This window comes from Sinocyclocheilus grahami, unplaced genomic scaffold, assembly GCF_001515645.1.
Source record: "Sinocyclocheilus grahami isolate Dianchi unplaced genomic scaffold, SAMN03320097.WGS_v1.1 scaffold70.1, whole genome shotgun sequence".
Lineage (NCBI taxonomy): Eukaryota > Metazoa > Chordata > Actinopteri > Cypriniformes > Cyprinidae > Sinocyclocheilus > Sinocyclocheilus grahami.
In genome coordinates this window covers 2494254-2511975 of record NW_015505249.1, presented here as the reverse complement: position 1 = coordinate 2511975, position 17722 = coordinate 2494254, and the positions used below count along the sequence as shown (strand labels likewise).

Here is a 17722-nt window from a genome sequence, read left to right as displayed (position 1 = left end):
ACACCTCATATGCAGGCAAAACCTCTCAAAAATAAAGGAAACTTTCTCGTGAGAGGGGGGAAAATTGCTGTTGTTGAGGCCCCTTTGCACAGAAATATCAAAGAGTTCTGAGTGGTTCAGCTGGGCAGAAATCCAACCCACTGAGCCCGAAACCACCCCAGGCACAATGCTAAACACCCCTCCATCCCAACCCCCCACATACGCGGCCAAAGGCCAGACCTCCAAAGCATACACAAAAAAGTGTTGGTACAGATCCAAACCAGAGCCCATTAGCTGGAAGACCTCGCTCCACCCCTCTTTCCAACAACTCTCTTTAATATTTAGTTTTGCACAACTCAAAACAGATTTTGTTGGGTATGGCGCTCATTTCAACAGTGGAAATGCAGTCAATATCCTTTCCTCACCTATCACGGCTTCTCTTGCGCATAAAGTTTTCAAAAATGTGAAGCGATTAGTGTTAACCGTGACCAAAAAAAAAAAAACTAGATTGCTGAAGGAATGAGTCCTGAAACCGGAAATAAGTTGCCATTTTTGAACTTACAATTCCATCGTTCCAAAGTCAATGGGTTTTTGGCCCGAAATAAGGTCTGTGGTTAATACAAGCTCAAAAAGAATCATAAGAATCATAAACTTTTGTTGGTCACAGAGCTTATTTTCCACAATAATCTAAAAGCCAATGGAAAAATCCTGGGCTTTTTGTTGAGGAAACCAATTAACTTCCAGGTTTGCCAACAAATATACGTCATCCTTGCAACACTCTGATTATTAACAAGGTTTTAACATCTTTGGAATTTCTCTTTTTTCTATATTTCGTTACTATTTCACCTCAGGTCTTTCCCTGCCATTCTCAAATCAAAACACATCTCTAAGCAGGTAAATTACAGACAGGCCCCTCATGGACCTGAGAAATGGAGAGCAAAGACACAAAGGAAGAAGGAAAGAGAAGGCCTGGAATTCTGGGAATGTGTCTGTGCTGTAATTCTTGGTGACATACTGAACATCAGATTCCGCTGCAGGCTCGTCCTATCAATATTTTTGTTATTGTCCTATCAATGACAAAAATAGCAAAAAACGAATACCTTTGCTAATATAAAAACAGTATGGCAACCGTGTTGCATCTAAATTCGACATCGGAAATACAAGTGCATTTGACATGGTACTCTGTGACAAATGGTGTTCGGTCCCCGGTCCCGATACTCACGCATTTGTTCACCGTCCACCACGACATCGTCCGATCGCTCCGTGTCGTCCTCATCGTCACCGGATGAGATGGCATCTGCAGAGAGTACCGGGAATACTTTAACCGTGCTTTGTTTCTCCTGCCGTCACAACACCCTCACGTCTATGCTAATAATGACTAATTGTTGACAGCTAACGGTGCTGTAATTCTTGGTGACATACTGAACATCAGATTCCGCTGCAGGCTCGTCCTATCAATATTTTTGTTATTGTCCTATCAATGACAAAAATAGCAAAAAACTAATACCTTTGCTAATATAAAAACAGTATGGCAACCGTGTTGCATCTAAATTCGACATCGGAAATACAAGTGCATTTGACATGGTACTCTGTGACAAATCCCCGGTCCCGATACTCACGCATTTGTTCACCGTCCACCACGACATCGTCCGATCGCTCCGTGTCGTCCTCATCGTCACCGGATGAGATGGCATCTGCAGAGAGTACCGGGAATACTTTAACCGTGCTTTGTTTCTCCTGCCGTCACAACACCCTCACGTCTATGCTAACAATGACTAATTGTTGACAGCTAACGGTTGAAATGGGTACTGCAGTCCAAATTCTAAATATTGTTTCTCCCGCCTCCTCCTCATGGAAAAGTGGAAATAGTGACGCTCATATGGGTTGTCAGATTGAGGACACGCAACAGGAATGAGCGCAATTGTAAATGGAAGGCAACGAGCCTTAGACTGTAAGTTTATGAGTTGATATATCCACGTTTTAATATGCCTCTGTTATAGAGCTTTTTAGATGGATGCTGAGGCTTTTTAGGGCAGGTAGAATCTGCAATCTCCTAGCCAGTCCGTTTGCTACCTTCCATGGCTTCAATATGCTGTATTTTCCACCAACTGGCAACCCGGTGTGTCAAAATAATATTAGTTAAACTGGCAGTGGGAGGAATCACATAGACCAAAACAAAAACAGACATTCCGACACAGAATGCACATTTTCAAAGTAGAATAACTGGCTGTCGCATTGTTTTTCGAAAGTATGTGAACTTAGCATATTTCCTAAATACCTGTGAATGTATTATGGTGTTTTTATTTTATTTTAAGAATTACATACAGCACCTTTAATACAGTAATAACAGCGTTGAACACAGCTCATCAAATCAAAACTTTTAGAGAACAATTTTAGAGTACCTTTTTTTATAGTATTAATTTTGTTGTTTGGATTCTTTATTTTTTAACACAAGTCTTATAAAATGTGAATCTGTTTTAGCACTGATGCCTTACTTTGTCATTCATTTGTTATGAATAATCATTGTGTCCATGCAAAATCAAAGAAAATAAACAAAGGAGATTAAGTACTTTTCATTCATAATGTATTTGCATTCATAATGTATCATGTATTTCATTTAATTAAACTGACTGACTGAAAAAAATATTTACATAATATTTATATAACTATAAATATATTTATATAATTAATTTATAAATTAATAAATTAATAAAATAATTCAATATATATATTTGTGTGTACATATATATATATATATATATATATATATACATACACATATATTTCTATACATTAATTTTATATGTGTGTATATATTATTTTAAATAAAAAAAATTACTGTCAAAAATATTTTAACGTGTGTTAAACGTGTTAAATCAGACAGACAAAATGTCTGTACAACACAATGACAAAAAGTGTAAGACATAAGCTAACATCAGGCATTTCATCGAATACAACCTTAATACTAATTTTACAGAGCCAACTAATGTTGTAAAAACAATACAGACAAATCTCAAACTCAGCACGTAAATCCGAATGCTGCATGCAAAGTCATTTTAAAGACTACATCTTCCACTTCCTTGCATTGTAAAGTGAGTGATGAACTGTAAAAATGCAATGAAAACAGACAAACAGAACCATTCAATTTCAGGCGTGCGAAGACTCTATCAACACTTGCTAATACAGATGGTAACTGTACAATCTGTATGATACAGTTTGAGCAACACCAGCACAGATATTAGATTTCTGGGCAATTAACATACGTGGCTGTATGATTAAACCCAGACCACAGAAATTCAGAACAAACCACAAACGCATTCAGTGAAAACCTGGACAAATTGCTCAATAATTTGGCCAGTACACCATGATCCACTTCTGTGACAATAGTGAATGCAAATGCATGAAGTTTAACTAATAAACTTCTGACACTGTAGAAGATCCCATGATTCTCCAGTGCAAACAACAACCTACTGCATCTAGGCAGAAACTATGAATTAAGACAGATAAACAGCTTACTAAGCATTCAAAAAGACATTAACTTTGAAAGCGAGAGGTATGGAAAAACATGGTCAGACTTGTCAGAAATAATCATCGGCACAGAGACACTCCCAACCTTTCTCGTAGTAACACACCTATCTTTCTGCACATTCGTGTTTTATTGTGAATGTGTATGGCAGATTGAACTACACACCACAGGAAGGGAAAGTCATATGATTTGCGTTCAGTCCTCAAGGGGTTTGGAGTGTGCTTGAAGGTCTAAACTCTCTCCCCAGGCACGTTGCCCTACACACGTTTAGTTCCCGTATTGTTCCTTTTTTCGCTACTCCGGAAACAATTACCTTTTCCTTTATGTCTTTCGCGACGGTGCGGCCTTAGAACGAATTCTGAACTCTATTCATTGCCTTGCTCTTCCGGAGGCCTCTGTTTGTCCAACTGTTATTTAACTGTAATTGGTTGTGTATTTCCCTCTATTGTACGATTAAAGACGAACTGAAAAAAAGAGAAAAAAACGAGGCCTGCTCCCACTCAAGTCCTGTTAGAAAGCCAACACATGTGGATCAGTTTTTTTTACATACACACTTAGGAAACTCTATAGCATGACCAGTGGACAATTGAGTCTCACTAAACTTTTAGTATATAAATTGCGAACAGATAAAATGCTAAGGGGAGTTGAAGTAAGCAGTGCAAAAGATTAAGCTGTGCATGCTGAAAGCGGAAAGAGCCACGCAGAAAAAAAAGAGACAGAAGAGCTCTCCAACTAAATAATATTCCCAATTATTATGGTTTATACATGTACGCATTTGGAAGACAGAGTAACTTCTAGAGCATTCGAGCTCATTTTAATTTTACTTTTCATTTTATTTGAAATGTTAGCTTTAAATAACTGTTTTAATTAGTACAAGAATTAAAATTGGATGTTGCTACCATAATGTTTTACCAGAAGTGCTACGAAGAAAAGACAAACCAGCCAGTTTCAATCCGTTTTAGTTGATCAAATGACTTTGTCAACATTTAAAAACAGCTTCATTATTCAAAGGTTAAGAAAGCTTTTCTCGCAGCACCACAATAAATTGTGTCCGTTTTGGCAGAGAGGAACTTTAAACATTTGACATGCTTTCATTCTCTTTATTCTTCAGGTCCACTACATCTGTTCTTTACCTTCAACACCACCTCCTGCTCCTCTGATTTGCTCTATGACCTTTCACCTCTCACCCTGCCAACCGGCCCCCTGCCGTCCACAAGACACTGACCCTCCACAAATCCACAACCTGTTGACATCCTGCAAATTCCAGATTTTTCTGCTTGGGAAAGGCCAGAGCTAGGGTTGGGTCGATAGACGACAGACATCACGATGTTGAGCCGGCATCATGATTTATAGGTTTTATTGTGCAAAAACGCCAAACATATTATAGGCTAGATTTGATAACAAAACTCGAAAATAAAAGATTTTAATTCTCTGACATCTACTCCGCATCCCTTGAGCCCGGCTATACTTCACTTTCCGCATTCTGATGGTGTGCGCACATGTCCGCAGACACTTCTGATGATGAAACCTCCCCCCCTCCCCTCCCCGATGTCATTGTCCATCGAGATGTTTCACTGTAGACATCATCCGAGGCCAATTTGGTAGACATCGCCCAACCCTAGTCAGAGCAACATCCTACTCTGCCACTGTGCCACAATAAACATATTTTCCTCATGTGTTTAAACTGGAATAATATGTGAAATACATGCAGGGAAAAAACCCTCAAACTCCATTTCTGGAGGTGTGACTATCCGTTCTCCAGTGTTTTGATGGGAAGGCTATTGGAAAAGAACGCTGTGAGTGGCGGTTATTATCACACGTCCCGTCAGGAATGACGGGTACGAACTGTCTCGCACTTCTCATCCGCTCCACCAAGTGTCATTTGCGCCTCAGCTAGAACAGATAATTAGGCTCTCGACCAAACTGTGACAGGATCCAGTCTGTCCAATTCTCACACTATCATCCTTCTGTCTCGGTCTGCTTGGCGACATGGAATCAAGACCATTGTGCGCTTCACTGAGTGCTCGGGGTCAATCGGATGAGATGTGTCTGAGACGTGACAATGATGAAATGCCTCTCTGATAGCAGACATATACACCCTATTTCCACTTTTCCAGGATTTTCCAACCAGGGAGTTGCAAACCCCCAAGTCTTCATAAAGATACTAGTATATTTGTTGATGCCCAATATAGTTTAATAAAATTAGAATTATTCAATTAAACTAAAGCATCAAATAATCTCATTTTTAAAAAAACATTTTTTTTTTTTTTTTTGCATTTTCCTAAGAACAGTCGTAGTTGGTGCCAAATGTAATTTAATAAAAATTCTTAAAAATCAAAAATCAAATCTATTTCCATTCATCTTATGGCCAAAATGATTCATTTACAATCACACAAAGTATTTATATATAATATATATATATAATATATTTTCTAAAACAGTTTGCCCATGCAAAAGTCGTTGACGCCAAATATAATTTAATGAAAATGTAAATCATTTTTAAAAAAACATTTTTTTTTTTTTTTTGCATTTTCCTAAGAACAGTCGTAGTTGGTGCCAAATGTAATTTAATAAAAATTCTTAAAAATCAAAAATCAAATCTATTTCCATTCATCTTATGGCCAAAATGATTCATTTACAATCACACAAAGTATTTATATATAATATATATATATAATATATTTTCTAAAACAGTTTGCCCATGCAAAAGTCGTTGACGCCAAATATAATTTAATGAAAATGTAAAACATTCCTTAAAATCACACAAAGTACAAATTTGACAAAAAAAACTATATTCGAACAGGGTAACACTTTATTTTAAGGTGTCCTTGTTGCACATGTTACATGTACTTACTATTATAATAACAATTAACTATGCATAATTACATGCAAATACCCCTACGCCAAACCCTAATCCTAACCATATAGTAAGTGCATGTAGTTAATTAATATTACTCGGTACTTAAATGTATAATTACACTGCAACAAGGACACCTTAAAATGAAGTGTAACCCAGAACAGTTTTTGCCCATGCAAAAGTTGTTACATGATATTCGGGTGAATTGCTATTCGGTTGCAAATGTGTTTTAGGTGGCTGCTATAGTGTTGCTAAGTGGGTGCGTCCTGCCCAGATTCACCTTGAAATCTCGATGACATTCTGGACCCTAGATATTCCTCAGGTCCTCTTTACAAGTATAATAGCAAAACATATTAGCACACCTGTCCTTAAAAAGCACACAACTCATCTCTATAGGACTCTATAGGTGTGGGACGAGTCACACTCTAAAGTTTAGTAGTTAGGGTTAGGGGTCTGTTTAAACAGTAATAGTGACGCTTACCTTAGCAAACACTGATAATTATTAGATCACAGGGCTTTAGCAGACAACCCAGCCGCCCCACACAAGTAAACACAACGCAAGCTGGCAATCACCCTCTTCTCCTTTCACGTGCCCCTCCTTCCTTATTTTCTCACCCTTCCTATTTTCTACTCCAGTTAAATCCCAACACTCTTCCGTAGCCGCTCCTTTTCTTTCCTAATCACAATCGCCTTTCAAATTGTAATTTCTGCAAGCTTTATTGTCATGACAATGGCATGCCCAGCTAAAAGCACAGGCCTCTCAGGGGCACCCACAGCAACACAAGCATCCGGGCAAATCTCATTGGCCAACTTTCCCTCCAAAACCTCTGGAGTCACATATAAACACTGGAATTTGGTGGTGGGTTTGAGCAAAACGCTAACTTTAAAATGTAACGTGTGAGCTGATCTGTACCGTTTGTGCTACAGGCATGAATTATGCATCAAATCATGTGGCTTCTTGAGGAGAGTTGTGCTAGTTGGTTTCTAAGGGATTTAATTAATAAAATGGGCATTAAAAAGAAAAGAAAATACCTCTTTATGTCTTGGGCCAGTATGCAACCACCTAGCAAGCACCTGATATAGGCCTACTCAGGAAACCACCTACCAATGTGCTAACAACCACACAAATCACTTTAGCAACCACACAGTGATTGCTGAAATAGGGGGGGAAATGTAGTGAAAAAAACAATAAATTAATAAATAAAATAATAATAAAACAAATTTTATATATATATATAAAACAACCACACAAATTTGAGCAAATCATTAACTTTAAAATGTAGCATGTACCTGAAATATACATGTAGAAAAATATATTTTTTATATACTTTACATATAAAAAGAAAAAAAAATGAATTTCTTTCAAACCCCTTTGTGTTACCTAATATAAAGCATATATAGCACACATGTATTAACAAAAAACACTGCAAAGGTTGACAGCAGCCAATTGCCACATATAAAAATTCTGGGGAAAAAAACAGTTTAGTTTGTTTAATGGCAGAATGAGGCTTTATTCACCCGAGAAAACATAATAAACAAAGGGTGTGAGCTGACACTTTTATTACAGAGACTTACTATCATGATTTAGGACTCTTGGTATAAACAGAGAATGATTGGCCCAGGAAACCCCCTACTGTATGCAGGTGGTCAATTTAAGCCACGCTTATCGAGAGGCTGAGCATCTCTCACACTTCTGGTGTTACTGGTTCGGGTATTGTTGTCACTGTTGTGAACAGGAACGTCTGGGTTGCAAGAAGAAAACCCTTGGGCTAAAAAGGCAGAGAGAATGGAATTGGGGACCATTCCAATTTCAGAAAAAAGACTGATGGCAGGAAAGTCAGCGAGAGATTCGCTTGGATCTCCAGCCAATGTTTTAAACATCATCAAAGCTCCGTTTGACTGTGTCTAATTCTGTCCAAACCAACAGGGCACACACGCACACTAAAACCCCAGCAGAACCCCTCCAATGACAATAAATAAATCACACAATCCAAATAACAATGATCCGAACCAACCATGTGCGATTCCACATTTTCCACCATTGGGTCAGCCTGGCCATACCTCTGGTTCCAACCACAAACCTTATGGGGCGCCAGGGAATGAGAGAATAAAGGGCGAAGATCTTCAACTCTATTGTGCTCTAAACCCTGTCAGATTACATTTGATCCAAGTTTGCTTTCCCACACTTTCACAATGTGTTCTTTTCCAACCTCTGAGAAGATTTCGACTTCTCTCCCAGCCTTTATCACTTCTAAAGAGAAGCGACGCCCTTTCAAAATAAAACTCTTTTTAGGTTAGCAAAGTTGCTGATTCAGGAAGATAATGGAATATTTCATATAATCAACTCTCCCGTAACAGAAAAACCAGCTCATGTGAAACTCTGTAAGAATTCTAAACTGATATGTTCTCATAAACAATGACCACTCCCAGAAACCCAAGCGAGCCCTTGGTGGGCTTTGCATGCATCAGGTGGGGGCTGTTGAAGTTTCCCTCTAGGGGTGGGCGTTTAATGGCAGGCTTTTTTTTTAGATATATGCTTAAACCACTTTCTCCACATAATTATCAGCATTTCAAAGGCGTGCTCCATGCAAAAGAAGCACTTCCTAGGGTTTGCATACAGCAACTCATAAAACCTCCAAACCACACATCATTGCAAACCAGGACCTCCTCAGAACTTTCCTGGCTGTCTTGAAGGGCTGAACACAACCATTTAAGAAAAGTTAAATCCCATAAATCTGCACTAACTAATGATGTATGAAGCCATGAGGAATCCTACCTATACCACGAGAAATTCCGTGCGGCAATGTTTTGTTTCACCCAAATTCCTTATTTTCCCAAGACTTCCTCCAATAAAAACAAAATATTTTCACACATAGGTGCAGCTGCGTAGGAGAAGGTTGTTTTTATAGCGATTAAGCAGTAAATAAGCATCTGTTTTCTTGTCATCACTGAAGTATCGAGAATTCCTAACAAGATCCTGCTGTAAAGACTGGGAATGTTTCTTGAATGGTATTCCATTGCTCTTATTCCTTACCTTCACGTTCACTTTTAGTCTCCACCTTTTCAGCAATCTTTGGCGATGGCCTTGCCACGGACGTCGTTGCCAGGGTCAAAAGCAGGAGCGCACCCAGAAGCCACCCTCGGGTGGACATCCCGTCAGCAGTGGGCGTGTCTCCCCATCCCCCCCTCCTCGGCCTCCCCCTGGACACGTATCCCATCTGAGGAGCTCCACCCAACCATGAACTGCAGGCTGTAAGGTCGGACACTCACTGGAATTCCCACCGATCACCTGGGCTGAGGAGGGCAGCAGACAGGGCAGAGACAGGGACAGGTGATCACCAAAAATCAAAAACACAGGAGAAACAATTAGAAAAATGTCCTTCAAGGTGCCATACATGATCCACAATAAAACACTCCAGATAAAACTCCATAGCTTGGGTCCTACATATCTAGTGTGAATGTTTCTAATCAGTTGATTCTGAAGCACAGCTATATCTTGCAGAGTGCGTAGGCCTAGTTATAAAAGAGGCCGATAGAAACTAAAGGCCCACGTGTCAAAATGCTGTTAAACGAGCCTTGCCATAGACATACCAAAGCTCTGATGCTTTAGACCTACCTACAGTCTGACACCTACACACTAACCCGACAAAACACCTCCATCAGCCACTGCCTCAAAGAGCTACCTGCAACTTTGGCTAACTTTCTAAAGAACTGACAGACAAATAATGTAGGAGACAATTTTCCAACATCACTATTAAACAGTGATTTATTTTTATCAGGACTGCAAACCATCTAGCTAAACAAACTATGGATATATTTCTGTGCATTCGTTTATATACATTTATGCATTTGGTAGACACTTTTATCCCAAGCACGTACATTGATCGATCTATCTATCTATCTATCACAAGACTTGCATTTCATTCCTATGCTAACAGAAACAACTTTATTGGCAGTTTAGAACTCATTTGCACAAACAAAAATATGATTTCAAGCATTCAAAACAAGACAACGGAAAAGGAATTGAAAACGCGGGAATCAGTAAGTCAGTGAACATTTATAACAGGGTTCAATGCTTGAGAGATGATTGACAGCTGGTGGGGTTCCTCTGCAGAGTTTTTTTTTTTTTTTACCGTGAGCAATGCAGGATTTTAATGCTGTAACACGAGTTTGGACACGAGCACTATAGTTTGTTCTCATATCTAATCATGTGCCATTCAATTAAATTTAATAGGTTTGATAACTAGTGAATATAGAGATCGCAAGACGCATTTCTGCTAATGTTGGATAGAAACAGAGAGCAAACCACTGTCAGTGCTTACCAGGTTTGCTGCATGAGCATGATTTTGAAAAAGATTTCCCAATGCAATACATGACGTCACCTTTAAAGAACTTTTCTCACCAAAGCATTGATTTAGAATGTTTTCTGCGGCATATAACGCGTGCACACTCAATCTGAAGGCGTTACTCAGCATCCTATTCACATTCAAGTCAGAATACACAGAAAGGATTATATGCCAATGCAAAGAAAAACACTGGTGTTCTTCTGGAATCAGCTGTTCTGTGTTCTTTGATTGCATTTGAATTGTTACTTGAACCTAATGTTCGTTCTTAATCGAAGACCATTAGAAAACACAAATCTAATGAGTTTATCATGATTTTCCTACTGGGGACTAATTTGATCACTTCGTGAATGGACAGATTCCATTATGATTACAGTTAATTATTGACTGATTTTTGCAAATAGCATTCTAGTTTATTTCAACACAGAGCTTTGCTCTGTGAATTTATCACTAATAGGCTATTGACTAAGGAAATACAAAACCAACTTATTTATCATGGCAAAGTAAACTTTCTAAAGCAAACTCATAAGTGTGTTTCAGTGATGTTATTGTATCCACAGATTTCAGGGCAGGAAGCCTGAGGATACTTTAATTGCAACTATACGATGATTAAAAGACACTTTAAAAAAAGAAAGAAAAGATAGAAAGAAAGAAAGAAAGAAAATTGGTTGCATTTTGAATTCGAATCTAAATTTGAATTTGAATTGATTGAAGTGTTCAAAAAATGTGCACGTTTTGATTGCAGTATATTATGAATGCATTAAAATCATACTTTTGGAAATCCTGACGCTTGAGAACGAGCTATCTGAGCTAATCTAAGTGGTGATTTTGAGTGGATTTAACCATTTTGACTAATATTTGACTTTATGGAGTATTTAACAGTTAATATAACAGGTTTTTATGAACGTTTTCTTGTATGATTTTATATCACGCATTACATTAGCGTTGGCTTGCAGCTTTCATTTAAGACGACATTTTTAAATGACATGTTTCTCATACAGTGAAAGTAGTAGGCTATCTGATGTTTCATAATGGCACTCATAATTTTACCTTTTGCAAGCTGTCTTTATTTAAAAAAAATTAAAAGCGAGCAAGAAAAACTGCACACACACTAATTGTGCATACATTTAAACTAAGTGAAAATATTTCGTTAAATAACCTTGATAAAAGAGTCTGACAAGGCCATCGCTGATCATAAAAGAGAAGTTATGACATTTTCAGTGAACTCCACGTAACTTCAGCTATAGCCTAGAATATCCAAATTTGTGCGCATTTAATATAATTTATAATCGCATGCAGTAGTTAAGACACATTTGCTTAAATGTAAATTACGCAATTAAACATGCGTAAAGCCGCAATAAATGACAAAAAGTTGCATTTCCATAAAAGACAAGCTTAAAATATCAACAGAAACACACATATCTTACAGAGAAGGAGCTGATAGTGAAGTTCAGGATCCGCATATAAACAGAGAGCTCATGGGCCGAATCCAGACAGGAATGTGACCAAAACTATTCCCTATTCCCAAATCCAACGGGACACCAACGGCAGGATCGCATGCCAATAGCGACCCCCCCGATAGTATCCGTGCGTGTTTGTGTAAATCCTTCCACAAGAGGAAAAAAACTACGCGTCCCAAAAACTTCGTTTTTTCGAAGTTGCTTCACCAAACGGCTCGTGCAAACGCGCATCAGCCTTCAGCTACACTAGATGCGACAGTGCAACAAACCCCGAAGAAAACATCCATCCCAAAATACACATCCAGTGCCATGAGCGCAGTCTCTGAGGATACTGGCTGTTCTCAGACGCTTTGTCAGGTTTACAGAGATTTTTTTCTCTCTCCTTCCAACCCCCTGAAGAAATGTCACTCCCCCCTGAAACCCGAGACGTTTCCTGGCTGATAGTTTTTGGACTCGGTCTTTCTCCTCCAATCACAGACCTCAGAGCTCGAGCTCCCTCCGAGCGACTCAACCAGTTCTGCGCAATCCTGCAAAGTTTGTCCGGAGCTGGGGGTCTCCCTCCTCCCCTGCACGAGCTCCAGTGCTGCAGAATGCCACTCATTCACTGCAACTGGGCCACCTAGTGGCAGATCTGTCGGATCATTAACCCTTTGGGGGTCCCAGAGACCCCAGGGCCTTTTAAATTGCATACATTCTTGACACTTTCCAATTTCATGGATTTGACATTTTAAAACATTCTGTTGTGTCTGTAAATCAGTGGCGTGCACAGGGGTCCGGGGGGGCTCGAGCCCCTGCCCCTCCGGAGGTCTGTGGCACGCCACTGCTGTAAATGTTAACAAATTGCATTGTGACATCTTAAAGATTCGTTCAACCTTATATGTTGAGATATGCTTTTTTATATATAAAATTATTTAATGCTGATATTTTCACTTTTCAATAACCAGTTTTTACTGTATAAAATCAGTACAAGTAAGCTGACAGTTGAAGATCATTCACTGCTGGCAAATCTAACAAAACAGAGATTAAAAACATAGTCAAAAACGGTTTGAAATAATTACAATTTTTAAAAAAAAATGTTTTTGAAAGAATTCTTACCGAGACTGCATTTACTTGATCAAAAACACAGTAAACCATTTTGAAATATTATTTGAAATATAATATAATCAGCATATTATAATTTCTGAAGGATCATGTGACACTCAAGACTGGAGTAATGATGTTGAAACTTCAGCTTTGCATCACAAGCATAAATTATTTTGACAAAATATTCAAATAGAAAACAGTTATTTTAAACTGTAATAATATTTTGCAATATTATTGTTTTTACGTATTTTTTAACAAATAAATGCAGCCTTGGTGAGCAAGTGACTTATTCCAAACTTTGTATATTTTTACATTTTCTAAAAGTCTGTACCAGGTCTAAAAGCCTCTAAACAAAGTCTAAAACACTTCATCCTGAACTTAAAGGGGTCATCGGATGCCCATTTTCCACAAGTTGATATGATTCTTTGGGGACTTAATAAAAAGTCTGTAACATAGTTTGGTTAAAAATTCTCAATGGTAGTGTAAAACAACACCCTTTTTACCCTGTCAAAAACAGCTTTTTTTAGAGCAAACCGTTTTGTAGCATTTTCCTTTAAATGCAAATGAGCTCTGCTGACCACGCCCCTCTCTTGAGCCGCTCTCTGAGGGACTGTTTACTTTAGCTGCATTCATCGTGAAACTTGCCAATTAGCACATTATAAGGAAAGGCGATTTGCAAAGATTCATTAAAAAAAACCTTACACTCACTTCTTCTGGACCTGAAGCTGGATCACGAATGATTTGCGCGAAGATAGACAAATTTAGGTAGATCGGGGGCGCATTCCCTGCACAATGCGTAATCCGCTGTGTCTTCAGCGGCTCAGATGTCGGGAGTAAATGACGACTGCTATGTTCATTATTACATCCAACAACAGAACACCTCAATCTGCTCCTGTGGTGAAACAATGGCGGACTGATGACAGCTCACTCAGGGCGGGTCTAAGGTAAGATGCCAGTCCAGTCTGTGCTGAAACGCTACTGTCAATCAAACTATCGTGGGAGGGGCCTGTTTTTGTGACGTCACTCAGACAAGCATCTGAGATCGGCTCGATTTGAGAAAGGGGAAAACATTTAACGAGATAAAAAAAACACTGGGTGGATTTTTATCATTATAGGGTGGTTGTGTACACACACATTTCAGTTCAAACAACTTGTAAAAGTGCATGTAGCATCATATGACCCCTTTAAAAAAATAATAATAATAATTAAGTGGTTATTTTTTTAAGTGGAATATTTGTACCATATAGTTAAAAATGCTATGTAATTTTTTTTACATGTTTTAAGCTATAATGTTTCTGATTATTAGTTTTTCATGGATTCATGGAAAATTACAGATTTCAGTGCTTCAGAAGAGCAGAAAACTGTCAATGTTCTTTCTAATACAAAATTATCAATCAATATTTTATAGCTATTTTTATTTTATTGTATTGGATAAAAACTAAAAAGTATAAATTAGTAAAAATTATAGACATATTTTTTAAAAATAATAATAATAAAAATGACAAAAACACACAACAAAATTAAATCCTAAAACTAACTGTATGAAAATGTCAAATGCAAAAATAAAACCCAATTCAAAATTGTAAATGTTCACATACTGACAAATATTTCAGCGATTAACTTTCAGAAATGATTGAGTTTGGAGAGATATTTAATGACTTAAAATCGTAATATGTATACTAATAAAAAACATAATTGCCAATTTTTGGCTCACAATTCTGACATTTTTTTCTAGCATTTCGGAATTAATATCTCACAATTCAATAAAAAAAATTCAGAATTTTCTTAATTGCAATATCCTCCTGAGACCCAGCTATGGAGTTTTTGCCTCTGTAGTGGACATTATATTTGAGTGAATTTCTCTGAGACCTCACATGTCACAGTTGTAAATCTGGAGTCCTGTACAGAGCACATTCAGGGCTTTCCAGAGATACCAAATGATTGGATGTTTCACCATCACCACCCCCTCTCCTTGGTTTTTAAAAATGGCTGACATTAATTTAGTGATAAAATTGTACATCCTTATGGAAATATGATAATATTTTGTAATTACAATTTAAATCTGATTAATTTTCAAATTGTTTGTCATAAACCAACATCTCAGCAAAATGTTATGGGGTTTCAAATCAAAATATGACTTCCTGTTATGAAACAGGACATCATTTCATACATGTCCACTGTAGAGGACACCAGGACTAAAAGCATGTTTATTATACATTTTGGGAGACAAAAGAATTGTATAGGAAAACAAATTATATATCAATATTCTTATGAAATATTAGATATTATTATGAAAATCTGGCCAATTACTACTCCCATTATTACACTTCTTTTTTCAACATGCTTTCCCAACAGCACTTTAATATGCAAATTAGATACAGTGTATAGATAACATTGTGCTTAATGGGAAAACCAGTTTATGGAATTTTTACACACATTTCATAAAGCAAAATGGTATATAAAATAATTTTGCTATATATTTTATAACATAGTTGAGAACCCTCCTTAAACAAAGTTAGGTATAAAAAAATCTTGAAACCTAAAAATTGATTGGTGATTTAAAAAAAATTCCCATTGTTTTTGCCTTTTCATGTCTATTCTTGTCATTTTATTTTTAGAAAAACTGAATCCTAGTGTCCTCTACAGAGGACATAGCATAACACATAAATAAAATATAATTTTTCAAAAATGTTATTTTACCATTTTTTTCTTATAATCTAAAGAATGTAATGGCATGAAAAAATACTAAATTCACAAAGCTTTTTATTTCTGGTTCTCAGGAGGATATATAAACTCATAATTGTTAGGAAGTTAGAATTCTTTTATATCCTTTATAGTTTATATCTAGCAATTTGGACTTTTTTCACAGAATTGTGCATTCATATCTCATAATTCTGAGCTTTCGTGTGAGACATAAACTGTGAGACATAAACTCAGAATTGTGAGAAAAAAGGCCAAAATTGTGAGGAAAATGTCGCAATTACTTTTTTTTTTTAAATTCCGTGGCAGAAACAGGCTTCCATACAATACCGATTACATGATTAGAACTCATTTCAATGTGAATCAATCTTAAAACCCTATCATGTCAATTGTCCAACTGAATACAGCTATTAACAAAAACATTTTTTTAACAAACTTTTTCAAAATTATGTACAGTGCTTTCACATTAGCATTGAAGTACATACTTTTTTTTTTTTTAGCATAAGTGTGTGATTTGGAAAGCAGCTCATGACATAGTAGTATAAATAAGAAAAACACACAATCACAAACACTTCTTGAGAAAGCCTGGTCATTTATTTAAGTCAATAGAGTAATCAGAACAAAGCTAATGGACTTGAGCATGAGAACAGCCACCTAATGGATGCTGAACGTTCATTACAGCTCGGTCCTGCTGTTATGCTAATGTTGAGTGATTTCGGTGAGGCCATCGACACTAAAGTGTTATTTTACCTCCAAAGGCAGTCACGTGACCGGCCTGCTGTGTGCTGCCCTTCTGTCTATTGACAGCAAGTTATGATTTATGCCAGACAATTGTTTGGTCAGCTTTTGGTTTCAAAACAGTCCTACCAAAATGCAGAGTTTGTTTTACTCGGAGAGGAGACGAAAAGAAAAACTATTCACACGGAGAACAAACACTCACTCCCCGCGTCACTATGAGGGCAAGAATTCTTAGAAAAACATGATGTCACGTATCATCTCCCTGGCAACCTGCATGAGAAAAAATATTCATTATGATCATTAACAACAGCGTTTGGTGTAATTTGACTTCAGGTGTGCCAAATACTTCAACACCTAAATTATAGAGAACAAAATAATTGTAGGATAATGTCTGTGTAGGTGTTCTTTGCCATGTATTAACATGTTTAGTGCAATAATTCACCACTTGTAACGGCACATACACAAGTACTGTAGTTAATCCTGATCCTACTTAGTATAGAGGACCTCAATAAGAACAGAACAGCTTCTTAAACTAGATAAAGGTAATGTGAGTGATTCATACCCATGATTCAAACTCACAGCCATGATGCTATTTGCTATGCGGCCGCTTACTGGCCCAAAAGCGGCCCTTCATCCAAGTCTTGAAGCCTTTAATGTCTTGATACACTCTTAAAAATAAAGGGGCTTCAAAAGGTTCTTCAAGCGATGCCATAGAAGAACCATTTTTGGTTCCACAAAGAACCATTCAGTCAAAGGTTCTTTAAAGAACCATCTCTTTCTTACCTTTTTATAATCTGAAGAACCTTATTTCGCCACAAAGAACCTTTTGTGAAACAGAAAGGTTCTTCAGATGTTAAAGGTTCTTTATGGAACCATTTAGACAAAAAGGTTCTTCTATGGCATCGTGAAGCACCTTTATTTTTAAGAGTGTAGCGCCATTAGCTGAATGACTTGGGATCAAACCCACAAGGAAAAACTATATATTTAAAACGGTCTTGGTTCACCAGTGACACTTACTGTAAGTAAGAGGTGGAAA

At 37.3% G+C, this 17722-nt stretch overlaps 1 protein-coding gene across 1 annotated transcript in view; it reads right to left on the bottom strand.

The window, feature by feature from the left end:
• The window catches only part of LOC107585454 (fibroblast growth factor receptor 2-like), a 40367-nt gene extending 27658 nt beyond the window's left edge, over positions 1 to 12709 (bottom strand). The window contains exons 1-3 of the mRNA XM_016272473.1: positions 12133 to 12709; positions 9397 to 9656; positions 1599 to 1673 (exon numbers count right to left, since the gene is read on the bottom strand). Of these exons, the coding sequence (XP_016127959.1) occupies positions 1599 to 1673; positions 9397 to 9580 (259 nt within the window). The 5' untranslated portion in view covers positions 9581 to 9656; positions 12133 to 12709. The remainder of the gene's footprint in view (positions 1 to 1598; positions 1674 to 9396; positions 9657 to 12132) is intronic.
• Between the last annotated feature and the right edge of the window lie 5013 nt (positions 12710 to 17722).